The sequence below is a fragment of the Plectropomus leopardus genome, chromosome 8 (genome assembly GCF_008729295.1).
Source record: "Plectropomus leopardus isolate mb chromosome 8, YSFRI_Pleo_2.0, whole genome shotgun sequence".
NCBI classification, from domain to species: Eukaryota; Metazoa; Chordata; class Actinopteri; order Perciformes; family Serranidae; genus Plectropomus; species Plectropomus leopardus.
In genome coordinates this window covers 3,321,307-3,340,402 of record NC_056470.1, presented here as the reverse complement: position 1 = coordinate 3,340,402, position 19,096 = coordinate 3,321,307, and the positions used below count along the sequence as shown (strand labels likewise).

The window sequence follows — 19,096 nt, the reverse complement described above, 5'->3', positions numbered from 1 at the left end:
GGTCTTTATAGCTGACATCAATATCATTCATGACAACTGGAGGGGTGATTTTTTACATAACTCACTCTTACATTTTATTAAGGCCCAAAGTTACGCATATTTAAGGACGGGGCAACTTAAGTGACAGGCTGTCTGTAAGTCGTCCCAATGGTCCCAGAAAAGGATGTATTAAGAAAGTCTGGATACAGTCATGGAGGTGGGGCCCTGTTCAGAGAGAGATGCTCATTGGCGCACAAAGCAAAAAAAGCTCTTTTCCGTGTGCAGAATACCTGGATCTACAGGCCCAGCCGGTGCACTAGAGTGGACAACTTCCGCCAGCGGAGTGACTGACTTCTGGTTTAGCGCCTCACGAGCTTGAATGGTGGTCTAAAAAAATAAATTTTTTAGGCTTTCCGAATGTTATCTAACTGAATGGCTGAAATCTAGATAGTGAAATCAGTTGTTTGGTGGGGGTTTTGGTGCTCACAAAAAATTATCCACTGTACAGACATCTGTTTCCAGATGAAGTTCAGTGGGAAAAGTCTTACTGGGCCAGTGTGCATCACGTGACAGACCCAGATGGTGTAATTCCACTTTTGGCCACTACCTAACATTTGCATCAGAGCCTGGCAAACTTTGAAGGCTTGTTCCCAACAGTCTGTGAGTCAGACCCACCCACAAAACCAAGTATGGTTACTTCTGGCTTCAACCCCCCCGCCCCCAAAAAAGAAAAAAATGTTGACAGGTGAAGTCCCAAACTTGAGGCTCAGAGTGGCAGTCTACAAACCAATGGCTGACGACATGTAGGTCGCTATGTCCACTATTTGTACAGTCTGTGGCTGCGATGCAGGAACTATTTAAGTTTTTAAGCAACTATTCACTGGTTAGAGTTTCTAAAATATGAATTAGTCTTGCATGAATATCTTCAGGATTTGAAAAAAAAGACATCGAAATTTTATAAACTAAGTAACTGATCAGAGAATAATGAGCAGATGAATCAACAGTGACTACAATCAGCAGGTCCAGCCCCTGCAGCCTCTGCAGAGGGGCTGCAGAACCTACAGCATCTGTAGCATCTGCAGCGTCTGCAGCCTCTGCAGAGGGGCTGCAGAACCTACAGCATCTGTAGCATCTGCAGCGTCTGCAGCCTCTGCAGAGGGGCTGCAGAACCTACAGCATCTGTAGCACCTGCAGCGTCTGCAGCCTCTGCAGCCCCTGCAGCCTTTCACAGCAGATGTGAGGCTGTCACTGATTCATGATAAAAGGATTCTTTTTTTCCCCCCAGTATAATATCTGTCTTCCGCAAAGGTGCTTATGGTGCTTAAAGTACTAGAATTTCATTCATTCAGAATGAATGGGATGGTTGGGAAAAATTATTAAATATAACTGAGAAGAGAACAGAGATAAATAATTTTAAGACAAAATATTCGACAAATGTTTCATCCCTTTGAAAACTGAGTTAATAGCTGAATTTCTTTCAAAAACATGGGAAGAAGGCAATGAGCAACAACTAAAGAAGTGACTCAAGAACTGGTAAGAAACTAGTAAAAAAATAAATAAATAAAGCAGAGTTTAAAAAAAGGAAAAGACCCCAAAACGTGCTTAATTTTTTTTTATAATTCTGTAACATATTTTGAAATGTGTAGTTATATTATAAATCAAATTAATTATTAATTAAATTATAAATTAAATTGATTTTCTGAATCTACAAATTTCTTGCAATTTGTGGAACATTTCTCACCGAGTTGGCTCATTGCCTTTTCCCTCATATTTTTGAAAGAAATTGCACTAATTTCTTTAGGATTCAAATTTTTAAATACTTGTGAAAAGCATCTAAAAGCAGCAGAGAGTTTTCAAAGGGTTATTTAATGATAAGTTAATTTTAGGCCCTGGTAGTGTGTTTGCTGTATTTACAAATTTGCACAATTGTCTTGCAGCAGGTGGTTGTGGAAAGATCAAAAAATAGGTGCTTGAAAAAGTACTTGAAAGTCCTTGAATCTGACTTGCCCCTGTCTGTACGAACCCTGCTTCCTGTTAATCACTCTTTACAAACACACACCCAAGAGGTTGATGTCACTGAACAACAGCACAGCCATGTGAACGCCCCCCATGCTGCCCAGGTCAAGTAGAGCCGCTGCCACATGTTGAGCGAGTGCACAGCACTGCAGTGTTCAAGCAGCATTCCTGGGCTCACAGCAGCCATCCTCACTTTTGTGGGCGACCTGGTGAAGTCAGAGCGGGAGATTAGAACGGCTGGAAACTGGCTGCCACCACCCGACCCCGCCACAGCACCCCCCGGGACAGACGCACAGACACAGACATGCTGAGGGCCACAGACGTGTGATTGGAGCACAGCTGGGTTTGACAGAGCAGAAGTGAAGAGCCAAAGCCAACTCACAGATTTCTTGTTAATTTAATTGAGTGATTCAATATAAAACATCATCAAAACGCAGGGAGGAAAGGAAGAGTAGAGAAAGAGTTGTGGCAGAGTGAGCAAACGGTCCAAGCTGAACTCAGCCTGCAGCATGTCAACGTTCCTCACTGGAAACACGCAGCTGTTTGACAGGACAACAAATGGGATGGACTTTTAGCACCAACTTATTACACTGAGCTCTGATTTAGGCTTCTTTCATTTGCAAGATCATTTTGTTTTGGGTTTCCATGACAATCATCTCACTTAGACCTTTGAAACCTGAGAAATTTGGCTTGATTTCTTTCAAAAACAAATGAAGAAGGCAAGGTACAATGAAAAATGAAACAACCCCCAAAATGTGCAAGAAATGAGTCAAAAAGTACATAAAATTACTTGAAAAAAAAAAAAAAATGTAATTATGGTCATTATAAATTTCATAAGCTTTTTTTCCCTAGACTTTTTTGCTTTACTTTTGAAATTAATTATTATAATTTTCTAAATCTACTCATTTCTTGCAATTTGTGAAATATTTATTACCAAGTTGCTCATTGCCCCGTGTTTCTGAAAAAGAAAAAATGCAGCAATTTTCTCAGGGTTTAAAGGCTGGATAACTTGTGAAAGGCGACTGAAAGCAGCACAAGGAAAGTGATGTCGCTCCTTGTTTCAAAGGGTTAAAGGAAGACTTATTCAAACTTTTGGTTTTAGTTTTCGTAGCTCTGGACGGGTCAGAAAACACGAGCAGTCAGACAATCAGACGGGTTGGAAACAAGCAGCCAGCTGATCCAGCAGATCATTTGAAGGTCAAACTGAAAGTGAACACACCTTGAATATTTATAATAAACCAACAAATGAACCTGTGCACAGCTACAACAGACAGTTTGGGTTTCACATTTACTCTTCACCTGTTTTTTCCTCCAGACAACTTAAGCCAATCTGTAGGTTTGTTTACAGTCTGTCTGATCGTGTGCGTTGGACCTATTTTCACCGTACTGCTGTGTGTTTCAGCTATTCACTTAGTGAGTACAGTGTTGACTGACAAGCAGCAGAGCTACGGAAATTAAATTCAAGTTTTCCTTAAAGAATCATTTTATAGGACCGTACCAGTGTTCCTGCTCATTGTTCAAAAATGTAACTGCAGATGAATAATATAATCCTGCTTTTCTCTGCATGCTGCACTATTCTAGGTTTAAAGGAATACTTCACCTGAAAAATGACCATTTCTAAATCAGTTACTCACCCCATCTTATGCTGAATTTGTAGCGAAAACTTTGTTTTTCTCTCATGCCTCCACAGTGAACAGAGAATCCAAAACAGGCGAACACTCTTGATGAATTGAAATAAATGGGGTCCACATTTAACAACAGCAAAACTGTGTTAAAACGTGTTTACAAACTCTCACACAATTCCTGCAGAATAATCTAAGTCTCATATATACGGTCAGATGCTCAGTGCTTCCCAAACACACGACTTTACACTGAAACTTCCGCTAACTCACAGTGAACTCTGAGCTCACGTGAAGTTTGTCTTGACGTGTTTTAAACTGTGTTGTTTTTGTGAAAAGTCATGTGTTTGGGAACTACTGGGCATACAACTGAGAATCTGAATATACTGCACAACAGATGTTTTGATCTAGTTTTGCTGTTGTGTAATCCATTTAATTCAATTCATGGACAATGTTCACTGTGTTTGGATTCTTTGCGTTGTGAAAGTATTCTTCACAAAATCCAACATAACACACGGCAAGAGACTGTTATACAAGAGGATCAATTTGCAGGGGAACTCATCTTTTAAGACCTGAAGTGTGTTTGGACCAACCCTTGAGGAAGTCAACAGCTTCCATTTTGTCACTTACAGCATAAAAATCAACTCACTATAGACTTGTTTGAGTCAGGTCATTAATATTACAGTGAGCATTAACCCTTTAAAACCTGAGTAAAATGATTTAATTTCTTTTAAAAGCATGGGGAGAAGGCAATGAGCACCTTAAAAAGATTTGGCCGCACAATTAGCAAGAAATTAGTAAAACATTACAAGAAAATTACATGAAAGTAAACAAAAAAGGAAAAACAAAAAGGAAAAACAATGCCTGTGACTCAATTAAAAAATACAATTATACTAGTTACAAATATAGCTTTCTGGAAAATTCTACTTTTATTTTAATTTAAAGGCATTGTCTTGTCCCCTTTTACTAATTTCTAGAAATTTGTGGGACATTTTTGCAAAGTTGCACATTGCCATTTACCCCATGTTTTTGAAAGAAATCAATTTGCTCAGGTTTCACAAGGTTAAACAGCTCATGAAAGTCATATGAATGCAGAGCAAGAAAACTGATGCTGATTCAGGTTTCCAAGGGTTAAAGCTCCTCCGATTTCTAAGTTAAAGATGCCCTACGGAGGTCTTATAAACTAAAATTTTGTTTACATTCAACGTTTCTTAACAAAATCCACCATGTGTGTCTTGGAGGTGAAACAAACTTTGGCTTGTAGTCTTTTTCTTGCCATTGTTGGCACATTCTTGCTCCCAACTGTCGACAAGAAACAAACCACGAGCAGCGATGTGTTGCATCACCTGCCTCCTCCTGTGTGTGCATAAAATACTAACACACTGTGACCACCAGGTGGTCAAATATCACACAGGGGATCTTTTTGTTTAAGCTCCAACTGAAATGTTTGACACCTTACTAAACAACAGTAAAGTAACTTTTACAAAAATAAAAGACAGGATGTCCACTCCAATGGATTACCTCAGTCAAACAAGTCTCTGTAAACTGACTTCTACAAGCTAATGAAATGAATGAAAGCTAATGGGAGAACAACAATGACAAAAACATCTGAAAATCTAGAAACCTATTAAACTTTGGAAATGTTCCTTCACTTAAGTAAATGTGATTTACTCCAAATACAGAAATACCGGTACGGTCCTTTAAGAATACTCAGTGAGAACAGTGTGAGTGCAAAATGATGCAGGATATAATAATAATAATAATAACCTCCATATCTGAAAGAAAATCTCTCTTGTGCTTGTCTTTCTTATGTTGCAATCAAATAAATTTACATTTCATGATGACAAGTGCAGTGGAACAGGGGCTGTGCTAAAATGACAAAAACTGACTGAATGGTTAATTGTGATCTTGAATGGAGACTTGAACTCTAAGGGTGCTTGTTTTGAACTGAGATCAGATGTTTGACAGTCTCTGAGAGGAAACAGCTGCAGTAAAAACTCCTTCAACACAGAACTAAAGCAGTGGTATCACCTTCTGTGAGAGGGGAAGCCAGCTGTGTAAGGCTGTTCTGTAACCCACTCCAAAAAGTAGCAGGTGAGAGGGGAAATAAAGTTCACTCAGAGAAGGTGAAAGTCAAAACTGAGAAACCAACCCACAGAGAGCATCGAGAGAGCATTGAGAGAGAGAGAGAGAGAGAGAGAGGAAATCTTTGCCACCACACGCACAAGTCTAAAAAAGGAGCAGAGCACATCAGTTTGTAGTTTTTCTTTCCAGTTAGCACTTATCAGCGCTGTGCTGTTTATACCTTGCTCCTGAAGAGGGGCTTGGCTCCGGGGCCACAGTACTCGTTGTATATGAGCTTGAAGAGGAACAGGTGGAAGAGCGTTATGAGCGAGGCCACGCTGAACCAGAAGAGGAAAGGCAGGCCTGGGTACCTGTTGGCCATGTGCTCCTCGTGAGCCAGGATGGCCTTGAGGTGCAGGGTGTGGCGGAGGTCCTGCAGGTGGCGCAGGTCTGTGGAGATGTACAGGAGCGGCGTGATGGGCTGCGTCACCATCACGGGGAAGGTGTGACCTTTGATCTCTGACGTCAGCTCCACGGGCTCGTTGAGGCAGCCGGCCTCACACGCGTACAGCTTCACCGGCTTCTCCTGCGGCTTCACTGACACGTGGAGGAAAGGCTTCCCCTCCATGTCCAGCAACACGGCCAGATTGATGAGGTCCTGGTTGTAGTGGATCCCTCTAAGGGCGTAGCTGTTGTGAAGAACGTCGGGATCGGCCTGGAACTGAAGGTGGTTCTCTGTGAACTGCAGGCCACCGAAGCTGAGCACCATGCCCTGCATGGCTCCGTGTGCTCCGGCCGCCACCAGCACCTTGCAGCCTCTCTTCTGCAGAGTCAGAGTCCACAGCGTGACCAGCTGCAGTATCTGAGCGGCGCTGCTCACCCGCTCGGGCCACAGGTTCTCTGCGTGCATGGTGGCGTGGCCACTGAAGCAGTGGTCGGCGTAGTTGAGGCTGGACTCGAGGTGAGCGCGCTCCTCGCCACTCAACCTTCGGTCCAGCAGGGGAGCCACGAAGGAGGAGAGGATGTAGTAGAGCGTGGTGTTCACGGTGCGGCTCGATGGCGTGTGCGAGTCTGTGATCTTCCTCATTTCAACACCTGAATCAACACAGAAGCAGAAGATTAACCTGGTGTGCAGTGTATCTCCAAGGATCCATCATGTCGACAGTTAGATTATTAAGACATTGGAAACAGTGGCTTGACAAAAAATTAGAATTAGGGTTCATACACATTGTTACCAATACGTTTTCATAACTTTTTATGTGTGTGTATGTATATATATATATAATTCTAAAAATAAAGAATTCAGAACAGGATTAGAACTGAATATTTAAATATAATTTAGGGACTGTCATTTATGAGAGGGGTACTGGGGACTTATGGGTTTATTATTATGGGTAAGGGGCAAGCAACTTTCAATGACTGGATTATGTATATATTTTACTATTGATTTTTTAAACAAAACATGAAGGCGTGTTTATTTAAAAAACTTTTTTTCTTTAAAATTTTTGGTGACTTGAAATAAACCCATACGGCGATATTTTTTTTACTTTAAACATTTTGGTGATTAAAAAAAAAAACAGGCATGTTTTCTCACTAAAATACACAAAAAACTGCACCATTTATCACAGCCAGACAGATTTTCAAATTTCCAACAGTTCTTGTACATACCTCATGTGTCATTATACAAGTTTGTAAAACAAAGTTCCATCACTTTTCCAAAACTATCAGGGTGTATTTAGTTTTCTAAAACTTTTCCAGGCCTTAAAATTGCTATTTGCAAATTCCATGAGTTTTCTAGGTTTTCCATGACCATAGGAACCCTTTACCTTAACTCAAGTCTAATTACTAGCTTTTCCAGAGCTTACTACCATGATTATTATATTCCAGTCTTCATCACAGAAATCTTTACACCTTTTCATCAGTGTGAAGCTATTTTTATTTTTTCACTCAGACATTGAGAGCTTTTAGTTTGCGTGCTCACAGTCAGTTTTGATGTGAAAGGAAAATGTTCAAACCATGGTTAGAATAAGTATAGTTTGCACCTGGGACCCAGCTTGTGGAAAGGGGTTCGTTAGAAGTAAGACTTCCTTCTAATGAATTTGAAGTGAAGTGAGCTACAGAGTGAGCACTGTGGGCTGACCTTCTAATGCTTTGGAGTCATTTTGGCACAGAGAACAGCTGACATGGAGCTGTCACAGGGCAGATTAACAAATCTGAGTTAAGGGGACAGATGGACATAATCTGAAACATGCTGCATCAAATAAATGACCCACAGTCAGTGGCTGACTCTGAGCATGAAGAGATGCTGAAATCCCCACCATCACTATTTAACTGTCCACCTGATTTAGTTTGTTGCTGTTTTAAAGTTGTTGGTAACTTTTATAAAAATGACACATCATATTTGCTTTACCTGCCACTATATGTTGACAGCAGCAAGTGAGACAGATATTTTGTGAAACAACATCATGGTTGGGGCGTCTGGTGGCTCAGTGGATAGAGCGGCTGAATGAAAACAACCAATCAGTTCACTGCTCATGAACTGTCAAACTAAGCAGCACTGATCAAATATCAATTAAAATTCTGTTCCTGCATTGTCTCACCTCTCCTCAGATGTCTACAGAAATATATCTTAATGCACTGATTAGCTGGAACATATGAACTTTGTGACCAGGCCGCCATGCAGGAAACAGTCAAAGCCAAGCACCGCCCACCGGCCGGAGCAACGTTCTCATTTTTCCTGGAGTCACACTCTAAACACAGCCGAGCCCTTTAGCTTAAATCAAGAACCGAATTTCTCATGTTTCCTGTGATTTATTGCATGTGATTGGTGCAGTACCCCCACCTTTAATTTTTTGTACTTTTTACTTTGTATCTTTGCACTGTCTGTCATTTTTATCGATGTCTCTTTGTTCCTGGTGAGATTGTGGTGTGTGTGCTGTGGCAATGACAATGGAAGCTCCCATTGAGTCCAATAGATTTGAAATCCTGACCGACCAATTATACAGTGTGAACTGCTCACCTGCGGTAGGTCGACTATACATGAGTGAGCCTGTTTGTCTTTGCTCTCTTTGCCTCTGATGAAGACACAGTGGTGTTGAAACATTATTCTGTCTGCACAATAAAGGCTGTAAACTGATCAGTGAGCTCTAGGCCTTTGCTTCTCCTCTGGAAAGTCTCTGTCCTCCAGCTGGGAAGCATGTTGTTGGGTGATGCGTGGAAAACCCTGTTTAAACTAGAGGTATTAGTTATTAGGGGTGCAACGATACAAATGTTTGTATTGAACCCTTCGGTACAAGGCTTTTGGTTCGGTGCAAATTATGAACTAATGATTTATTGAACTGAAAACTTCAAGATTTGCAAACTTATTTTCAAAATGTCGATAAAACACAATTGTGAGATGCCTGTGTTTCCACTGAGTGATGTTCTGTGACTTCTCCTCTGGTGATAACATTCCAAGAAGCATGGTGAAGGATGTTCAAAACATTAGCAGCTTTATTTCTATTGCAGCCACTGCACTAGCCTTCGTTGTTTCGTGTCGTCGGTGAGATAGGCGTGTTAGGCTTGTTATGCAAGCAATAATGAAAAAGCAAGCCCCTTGACCATAAGGGATTTCTGGGAGGTGACAGTACACGATTTCACAGAGGAATTGTGGATTGAAAACTTCCAGATAATCCACTCAACTTTTGAAGTTATGTGATAACACCTTGTAGCTCCTGCTGCATCATGAGGGAGCCAGTTCCTACTGACAAACACATAGCCATATAATCACGACCTAGAAAAGCCAAAAAAGGGTTTCCATTGTAGTTCCATTGTAATCACGACATACATCAAATCACTATTTCTGTCAAGCTCAAAGGTTCCCTTTTACTCCTAAGTGAGATATGAAGACATCATAAGGTTAATTTTGGCTTAAATATTTATTTTCTGTCAGACACTGAACATGACAAATACACTGTAGAACAGGCATCACCAACTACTACTACTACTAGCTACTAAAATTCAAAGAGGTCCAGTTAATAAAATTTCCTCCCAGCAAAGGTCTGAACCTCATACCTAAAATCATTATCATGATTAATTGAAGATTTTACTTCGAACGATAATGAACGATTATTTTGCGTTTTGCTTCGTTTTTTCTGGTTTGTTTTTTGCCCTTATAGTTCACTGACAGTTTCATTTGACCATGGTGTGTTGGAGTGTAATAAACGATTGTTTTATTATTATTTATTAAACTTTCCAGCATTATATAAAAATGAAAAGCACCATCTTAAACAAACTTCGGGTAAATTTAAGCACGTTGTGCTGATAATAGGCAGACCTCTCCTGACTGCAGGACTCTGACTTCAACTTCTGTGAATCTTCTGTGAAACTTCTGTGCTACTAATTATTTTACTCCGGAAAAAACTTTTGAGTAGACCTACTTCTCCTATAGCTGCCAACAGCTCGCCAACATTCCCAGTTAGTGAAAGGGTGAAAATAAGGCCATGTGCTTGTGGCCCCCGGCCCCCAAAATATTACATCTGCCCTGGTAATAATAATGAGAGCTCAGCGCAAGCAGCTGGATGAGACACAGAGCGATGCATCCTGCTGTTTCTATATAATTCATCCAGAGTCTGATTAAACCTGAAACTAACTAACTAAGTAGTCTTTAGAAGTCTAAAGAAGTCACTTTCCACCTCTGCAAATGTGGCTCTTTCAGACACTTTGGTGATTTGAGGAGAAGCTGCGCTCTGTTTCTGTCTCACTGCTGTCGGACCATCAGCTGTTTGATCAGATAATGAAATGCCGTGGAAGCACATGCGACTCGGTTGTCAAACACTCAGCTGTGTTCTAAAGTCAAAGTCATTTAGCGCATTTTATTCACTGCGGCGCTGTTCTTATTATCATTGGCTGTTCGTGTTGTCTGTCAAAACGTGACTGGAATGCGTTCTATCGACAGTCTATCGACTACGTCTCATATTTCAATCGAGGAAATGTTATATCGTGATTGATTCTGAATCGTTTTATCGCCCAGCCCATTTCACAATCAGTTTTTGTTGCTCTTCTACATTAAAAGAAACCTCTAATAAAAACCATATGAGTGGGATGTCAGGTTGTTTTTAGAAGATAGAATTCAAACCCAGCCCATTTTTGATTCAATAATTTCAATAAGGGTATTATAATGCTGCTTGTGTTCAGCTGTTTTACATTGGAGTATTTTACTACTTTTTTTAATGAAAATGTGAGCTAATCATTGTTTAGTGAGACTGACACCCTGTGGAAAAGCACAAAGCTTCCAAAGTAAATATATTATCTAATTACGCATGTGTTTGTTTCTGCCCTATTTAGCTCCTGGCAGAGAATACGCACATTTCCAGACAGCAAAACACTGAGGCTCCACACACACACACACTGGTGCACGAACCTAACTTAACAACACCCTAAGTGGCTATGCAATGATTGGACCACCCTAATCTGCTGACAGAGCACGTGAGCAAGCAGGTTCTGCCATAAAATCCATACAGAATTTACATCTACAGCATCACAGCTGCATTTCACAACATGAACCTTCATTTAACACAGCTATATTATTGCCTTCAATACTTCAGAGTTCATCAGAGGGATCAGAGTGTTTTACAGCTCTGCAGGAAGTTCAGCCAGTGTGAGATTAGAACTTTCATTACGACCTTTGACCTTCTAAAGGACACATCAGTGCAGTGGTATTTTTTAGCCCATTTAATGTTTGATTTCCAGGGCATGCTGCATTACACTGATACTCAACTTGCTTTGCTTGGGGGCCACTTTGTAAAATGATATGAGGTCAGACACAGCAGACCCATACATTTTTCTTGAATTTAGAACATTTCTCGGATCTTAGGATAGTTCTTGGATTTGAGGAAATTTCTAGGATCTTAGGTTGAGTCTAGGATTTTAGAACATTTCTCAGATTTTAGGACATGTTCAGAATTTTCAGGACATTTCTAGCATTTTAGGATATTTCTCCAATTTTATGACATTTGGATTTTAGTAAGTTTCCCGGTTCTTTAGGACGTTTTTCAAGATTTTAAGATGTTTCTAGGATTTTAAGACATTTCTAGGATTGTAGGTTGTTCCTAAAACACTTTTCTAATATTTTAGGATGTTTCTAGAATTTTACAACACTTCTAGGATTTTATGCTGTTTCTAGGAGCTCAGGACATTTCTCAGACTTTAGGTCTTTCTAATATTTTAGGACATTTCTAGAAATTTAGGAGTTTTCTGGGGTTTTCGCATGTTTCTCAGATTTTAGGATGGTTGTTGGGACATTCTAGGATTTTAGGACATTTCTAAGTTTTGGCCATTTCTCAGACTTAAGGTAATGTCTTGGACTTTGGGACATTTCTAGGATTTTGGAACATTACTAAGATCTTAGGACATGAGGGTCTAAGCTAGGACTTCTGTCGGGGTTGCAGAGGATCCTCCACTGGCACTTTTTTTTTTGATCAACAAACTATTTTGATGCCTTTTTTATGCACTCTGATACCTTATTTACAATTAGGTCCAGAAGTATTTGGACAATGAGTGAGTTTTTATTATTTGGCTTTATAAATCACCACAATGGATTTGAAATAAAATAATTAAGTTGTAATGAAACTGTAGAATTTTAGCTTTATTTTACGGGTTTCACAAAAACATGCAATGTATCAATTAATTAGGAATTACAGACATTTAAAGCATAGTACCTCCACTCTCAGGGGTTCAAAAGTATTTGGACAGTGTGACAAAACTTTAGATTTAACCATGAGTTTTAATACTTAGATGAAAATCCATAGTCAACGACTGCCTGAAGTCTGGAGCCCATGGACATGGGGCAAACCAAATTTGTATTTTCCTCTCTGGAGATGCTTTGCCAGGCCTTCACTGCAGCTATCTTCAGTTGCTGTTTGTTTGTGGGTCTTTCTGCCTTCAGTAACTGCAAAGCATGCTCTATTGGGTTGAAGTCAGATGACTGACATGGCCATTGGAGAATATTCCATTTTTTTGCCTTCAAAAAATCTTGAGTTGCTTTTGCTGTATGTTTAGGGTCATTATCCATCTGCATCGTGAAGCACCGCCCTATCAGTTTTCTAGCATTTGGTTGAATATGAGCAGAGTATAGCCCAAGATACCTCAGAATTCATCTTGCTACTTCTGTCAGCAGTCACATCATCAATGAACACGAGTGAGCCCGTTCCATTGGCAGCCATACAGGCCCGTGCCATGACACTGCCTCCACCATGTTTAGGATACCAGTGGTTTGCACCTTGTTGTAAATCCTCTGTATATACATTCATAAGGCATCTCTTGACTGTAGATTTTGAAAATGATACAGTTATCCTTTCCAGAGTATTCCTGACCTCTGTTGTGTTGTGAAGGGGTTTTGCTTCACCAAGGAAAGGATTCTGCGATCATCCACTTTCGTTGATTTCTGTGGTATTCCAGGCCTTATGATGTTGTTAAGCTCACCAATACTTTGTTTCTTTTTAAGAATATACCAAACTGTTGATATAGCCACACTTAAGGTTTGTGCTATCGCTCTTACAGTCTTGTGTTGTTCTTTCAGCCTAATGATGGCCACCTTCATTTGCATAGAGATCTCCGTGGACTTCATATTGGTAGCTCCAGTCAAACCGCTGCCAAATGCCAAAACACTACCCAATATCAACTCCAGACCTTTTATATGCTTCATCTGTCTTGAGGTAACCAGGGAATGGACCACACCTGTCCAATTAACTTCTTGTCAGTCAATTGTCCAAATACTTTTGATCCCTTGAAAATGATGGCATTCTGCTACAAATGGCTGAAAGTCCTACATAGTAAATGCCATATTTTTGTGAAACATCTCAGAATAAAGCTTTAAGTCTACACTTTTATCACATATTGATTGTTTTATTTCAATTCCATTGTGGTGGTGTACAAAGGCACATTATAAAAACTCTGTCACTGTCCAAATACTTTTGGACCTAACTGTATACTACATGTAAAAAGAATCAATTCTCAATGTGAATCACTTTATTTTTTATGTAAATTAGAAAGTCGTTGGGGGGCCACTCTACACCCTATCCGGGTCCAGATTTGGTCCGCATGCCATAAGTTGAGTGTCACTGCTGTACTATTTTTCACATTTTTGAATGTTCTTCCTCACATTATTGCTTCTCATTCCTTGTATATGATTTGTAGTAAATGGACTACAATCTACTGAACCCTAGTATGCACCTTAAACACTGGTGCTACAACCTGTGCTCACCTGAAATGAAGAGGTCCATCCAGGCCTGCTGGTGATCATTAACCAGCTCATCCACACTGGCTCTCAGCAACTCCCCCAGCTCCTTTTTGGCTCCATCTCGGAGGGCGGTGAAGGTCTCCTCCAGCTTGGAGGGCTCGATGGCCTCTGAGGTCCACACAACTGACAGGATGTTTTCTGTGTAGTCGGATTTAGCAGAGACCTGGATCCTGCTGTTGAGCTTCTTGGTGACCACCAACACTAACACCATGCGGTTATTCTCCACAGGCACTCTGCCGGAGGACAGCACGATGTCTCTGTCCTCCAGTTTCTCCACACTGCTGGAGAACTTGCTCCCAAATGAGGGGTTGTCAGAGGAAACCTCCAGGGAGGCGGGCCGGTCAGACGGGTTGTTGATGTGGATCCGCTGCAGGTAGACGTTGGGTCTGCTCCTGTGCGCGATGAACTCCTCTCTGATGCTGATACAGTCTCTGGCGGACTGCAGGGCGGCCGGTGAGGCACAGCGGACCGACAGCACCGAGCCTTTCCGGAACCACAGCATGGTAGCCTGAGCCTCGGCGCGTTTCCCCTCCAGATGGACGCCGACTCTCGGCGAGTACTCAGTCTGGTGGACCGGAGCCGAGCCGGGCTGCGAGGACGACGCTACCCACAGTTTGTTAGAGTCAATGTCAATAAGAATATGGCCGTTACCGGATACAAACGGTGTATCTAGTTGTTCCTGAGGTGTGCTGTATATCCCCTCTCCCCGGTCCACCAGAGACTTCCACCTGTGGATCTCAGTGAGAAGGCACTGTCCGGCCGCCCCCCCGGGCATGGCGGAGCCGCTGAACAGGCTCCACCGGCGCTCGGCTCCCAGGTACCAGTAGAAGATGATGAAGAGCAGCAGTCCGATCAGCAGCCTCCTCGCCCAGCTGCTCGACAACAAGCCCGGCAGCCCCTTTAGCCTCTGCTGGAGCCACATAGTGTCCAGATAGAGGAAACCCAGCAATGAGTCAGCGTCTAAACACGGCACCGAGGCTGATAGGCTGGAGATTTTAGAATGTCACATCGAATTCGGGTCGTAGCGCAAACAAGTTCCCCCGGCTGAGAGCCGACACACTGCTGCGTTAGCGGCTGGCTAACGTTAGCTTAGCTAGGTAGCTAGCGCCGAGCAGGTAAACTGTTGAAAATGTGTTATTGTTTCTCTCATCGTGAGTTATTGTCACATCCTTCACCTGCGGAGTATGAAAAGCTGCTCAAGCTGTCGTACCTCAGGTCATTTCGTGTCTTTGTCTGCCTTCAGGTGGAAAACATCAGCTGACTTTCCAAAATAACTCTGCAGCCACAGCAGCTCACACTTCTGGTTTGTCACAATTGTCGTAAAGCAAAACGACCCTGCACCGACCGGAAATGTCGCAAAGATCACTGACTTTATATGTTTGTTTTTATTTATATAAATTCAAAGAAATAAAATAATCTACCTTTAAAAATTGTAATTGATATAATTCAATAATTTTATGTTTTTTAATCAATTTAAAAGGTTTTTTTGGTACTATTTCGATCTCAAGTTATATATATAGTGAGTATTGTTAAATTGGGACCCTTTTTGAAAATTTGCATTCTGGAACAATTTACAGAATTTTCCACTTGTCTGAGCTCCAAACATGATATCACTTTATAAATATCAAACCCTTTACTACAATAGGCAAAAGAAAAAATGAAGAATAATAAAACACAGAATCAATTATTTCATCTCAAGCTAAATATGTCCTGAGACAACTTTTTTACAGGCACCACTGGCAAAATGGGACACCTTCAATGCTAAAATGGGAAAACTTATACAATGATATAGAAGTCAGAGATACTGAAGAAGAGAAGTAATTTAAAACGGTATTGTCTTCAAATAACACATATAATAACCCTTCACCCTTCTTTGCAATGTACTTTTAGGTCACTTCCATGCTTGAGCCAGCAGATGTAGCTTTGGTACTCGCCCTGCCTCTGACTGTTCTTGATACTCCAAAACTGTCCCTGTCATCTTGTCTTCAGTCCACTGGTTGTACGTCTTCTCTTGCCTTATCCTGGCTGTTGCTTCTCTTTTCCTGTCTTTAAACTATATTCTTATTTGTTTACTTATTTAACAAGTTATTTAAAACATTTCTATATGTAATATTCATTAACAATGCTATACATCTTAGTTCTGCACTCTAAGATTATGTCTCTCTCCTTTGTAGGGAAGAATAGCTAGCTAGAGCTTTTTGATTAAGGCTTGTAAAACATGGCAGTGCTAACTCTTCTTCGCTTAGTTCCAGCAAGCTAGCTGACATATTTAGAAAAAATATATTTGATAAAACTGATAAAAAATGATTTATCTGAATATAGCAAGTGTTTTATGATCCTCAGTAAACAAGTTTTTCCCTCTCAAAATGACAAAGACTAGTGTCCCATCCTGACAATAAAAGCATGTCCCATTTTAACAGTAGACAACTGGAAAAATGGGACACTATAAAAGTAGGCATTTTACAAAAAGGTAAAAGGATTTTGGAATTGATTCATGGTAATTTTGATACACAGTTATATACCATTCAACATATATTGGAATGAGAAAGTGAGTATTTGTTTTTATAATTTTAAAAGCTTAACAGGTTTTAGGTCAGAACTATGTCATGTCAATTACCAATGAGATTCTTGTATCAGGTGTCACTGCATGTGAAACCACGCCTACAAATATGATGTCATATCCGGGTGACCTTTTTCCTGATCATATACCAGTCAAGCAATGCATAGATACTGGTATTGGGTAATTTTGGGTACTCCTTGAAAATATAAATCATTGCAAAGCTTAACTGTCCCTTTTTGCCAGTATCCCATTTTGACTATAGTCACCCTACATATGATTTCATTATTGTGTCATGCATAAACAATATGCCCAGCCCATACAGGCTTACAAGACACCATTATTAAAACAAAGAGACCAGAAACCATATTAGAACAATAATATGATAACGAAACAAACCATCCTTTTCTTCCAGGTTTTTGCTACAAAAGTGACCAACTAATAAACATTAAAAGTGAAAACCATTTCATTCTGTCATCATCAGTACTCCAGGGGTGTGTCTAGAGTGGCCTGGGGTGTGCCGTGCCACCCTTGAAATCTGATTGGCCACCCCAGGTGCCATCGCATTATGATTGGCTATCTGCTCAGTCAGTTTGAAATGTTGACAAGTAAACTGAATTTTTGTTTATCAGTGCAATTCAGTCTTAAACCTGAGAGGCAGTAATGTACCAGAGTAATGTATAACTTGACTAATTTTACAAACAAATAAACTGATACAACTATTAAAAAGTTTGTTCTCACAGGGTTTTTTTTGGCACTTTATACTTTCTACCATACTATTTACTTTTGAAAGAAACAATTTCTTTCAAAAAGTATGGAAGCATTTGAATATGTGTGGTGTCACTCTGTAATGTTGTATTGGTAGTCTATTTATCTTTTAACATAAATTCTAAACAGGAATGTAAGACACCACAATGTTAGTAATTAAAGTAGGCATGGATAGTGGAGACAAAAATGATTAAATTAAAATCATGTTAAAGCCATGTTGATGCGGGTGCCCGCAGCAGCGCTCACACTTCATGCCACCCCTCCATACATCAGAGCTCCACTTGCGCCACCCTGGTAATAAACAGCTGGACACGCCACTGTGGTACTCCAAAACATTTCAGGGTTTTTAACACACACTTCATACATCAAAGGTACTCTTAACTCATCATAGAAGGGACGATGTACAAGAAAATCAGATTCATTCTCTGCTTCACCTAAATCACAAAGTTCACACAGTCTGTTTTCCTCCCAGATGTTTTTTAATCTGACAACTTCAAGAGCCAAAGGAAGGATTCCTGTTCTTAACTGAGCAATTAAGATCTCTGACTTCTTGTTAAGTTTGCTCTAAAATAAAATTCAGTTAGTTCACATAATTATGCTTGATTTAAATATACATTCTTAATTTGGGTTTTTAACAAGATGTCATTTAACCTTTTTTTTCAAATACAGCAAGTAACTTCTCTGTTATTGTGTCCACACTGCACAGTAAATTATTTTTTATAAATGTGCTGTACTTCAGCTTCTTCAAAGACAGCATGAAGCTCTGCAGCCCATTGAGAATCCTGCACTTTATTCCAAAGAAAAACTTTCTTATTGATCCTATTCTCCGACATATTGATGAAACGATTCCACAGTCTTATCATTTTACATGTCCTCCTTATCACTCCAGGAATCCAACCCATGTCACCCTGAGCAGCCAGTGAAGGAGCAAATTTATGAATGCCTAGAATGTTTTCTCGGCATTTACATAATGCTCTGCTTTGTATAGAATCTGAAATTGTGCTTTGTTTAAATCCCCATTTCCCAGCAGCATAATTCAAAATAGGAGAAACACCTGCTTCATAGAGTTGAGAGTAAGTGGAATATCCAGTCTTCACATATTTTTACATATTTTCACTTCCCTTCACTTGTTGAGGTTTTGTAATTTTATTTATTTATTTATTAGCATGTAATTATTTGGGGTTTCTTGTGTGGTTTTTTTTTTTTTTTTTTTTTTTAAATAATTTGACTTTGGGGTGATTTCTCTATTTTTTTTTAAAAAACAATTTTGAGTTTATTTTTTCTTTTTTAAATAATTTACTTTTGCTTTTAATACTTAAAGTGCACATTTTTCAGAGTAGGCCTGTACTTACTTTCACTGAAGTACTATTTTCAATGCAGGACCTTTACTTGTACTTTAGTATTTTCACAGGGTCGTATTAGTTCTTTTGCCTAATTAAGGATCTGGATACTTCTTCCACCACTGATAATGACTGAAAAAAACAGAAATACACTAGTATATGGAATATAGGAGGCTACGTGCAAGTGCTCATGTCCACAGAACAGCTGGATCTTCATTTTCAAGCAGTTTTTTTTCTCCCATTTTTGGAAGTGGGCGTTGCGGATGCAACATGACTACTGCAATACTAAACTTTCAGTGTTAGGAATCAATAAGTTACATGGAAACTAAAAAAAAAACAGTTTTTCTGATGTTATCCTTGTTTCTCAGACCGTTTATTCAACAGAAACAGAGAATGGTACACACAGACACACACACACACACACACACACACACACACACACACACAGGGGGGCAGAGGGGGCAGGCGGTGCTGG

The 19,096-nt window shown here is 40.1% G+C and overlaps 1 protein-coding gene across 1 annotated transcript; it reads right to left on the bottom strand.

The window, feature by feature from the left end:
* Nucleotides 1-1,791: 1,791 nt before the first annotated feature.
* kiaa2013 (KIAA2013 ortholog) lies at nucleotides 1,792-15,239 on the bottom strand. Its single transcript, XM_042492032.1, has 3 exons — nucleotides 13,921-15,239; nucleotides 5,920-6,773; nucleotides 1,792-2,201 (listed from the first exon to the last, which is right to left on the bottom strand). The coding sequence occupies exons 1-3, from the start codon at nucleotides 14,876-14,878 to the stop codon at nucleotides 2,151-2,153; spliced, it is 1,863 nt and encodes a 620-aa protein (XP_042347966.1). The 5' UTR covers nucleotides 14,879-15,239; the 3' UTR covers nucleotides 1,792-2,150.
* Between the last annotated feature and the right edge of the window lie 3,857 nt (nucleotides 15,240-19,096).

What these genes read in the sequence shown, in the direction of transcription:
- kiaa2013 (XM_042492032.1), bottom strand. Translation starts at nt 14,878, where the DNA reads ATGTGGCTCCAGCAGAGGCTAAAGGGGCTGCCGGGCTTGTTGTCGAGC. An exon ending in GATGGACCTCTTCATTTCAG is followed by an intron (nt 6,774 to 13,920) that starts GTGAGCACAGGT and finishes GTGTTGATTCAG; the next exon opens with GTGTTGAAATGAGGAAGATC. An exon ending in AGCCCCTCTTCAGGAGCAAG is followed by an intron (nt 2,202 to 5,919) that starts GTATAAACAGCA and finishes TGACTTCACCAG; the next exon opens with GTCGCCCACAAAAGTGAGGA.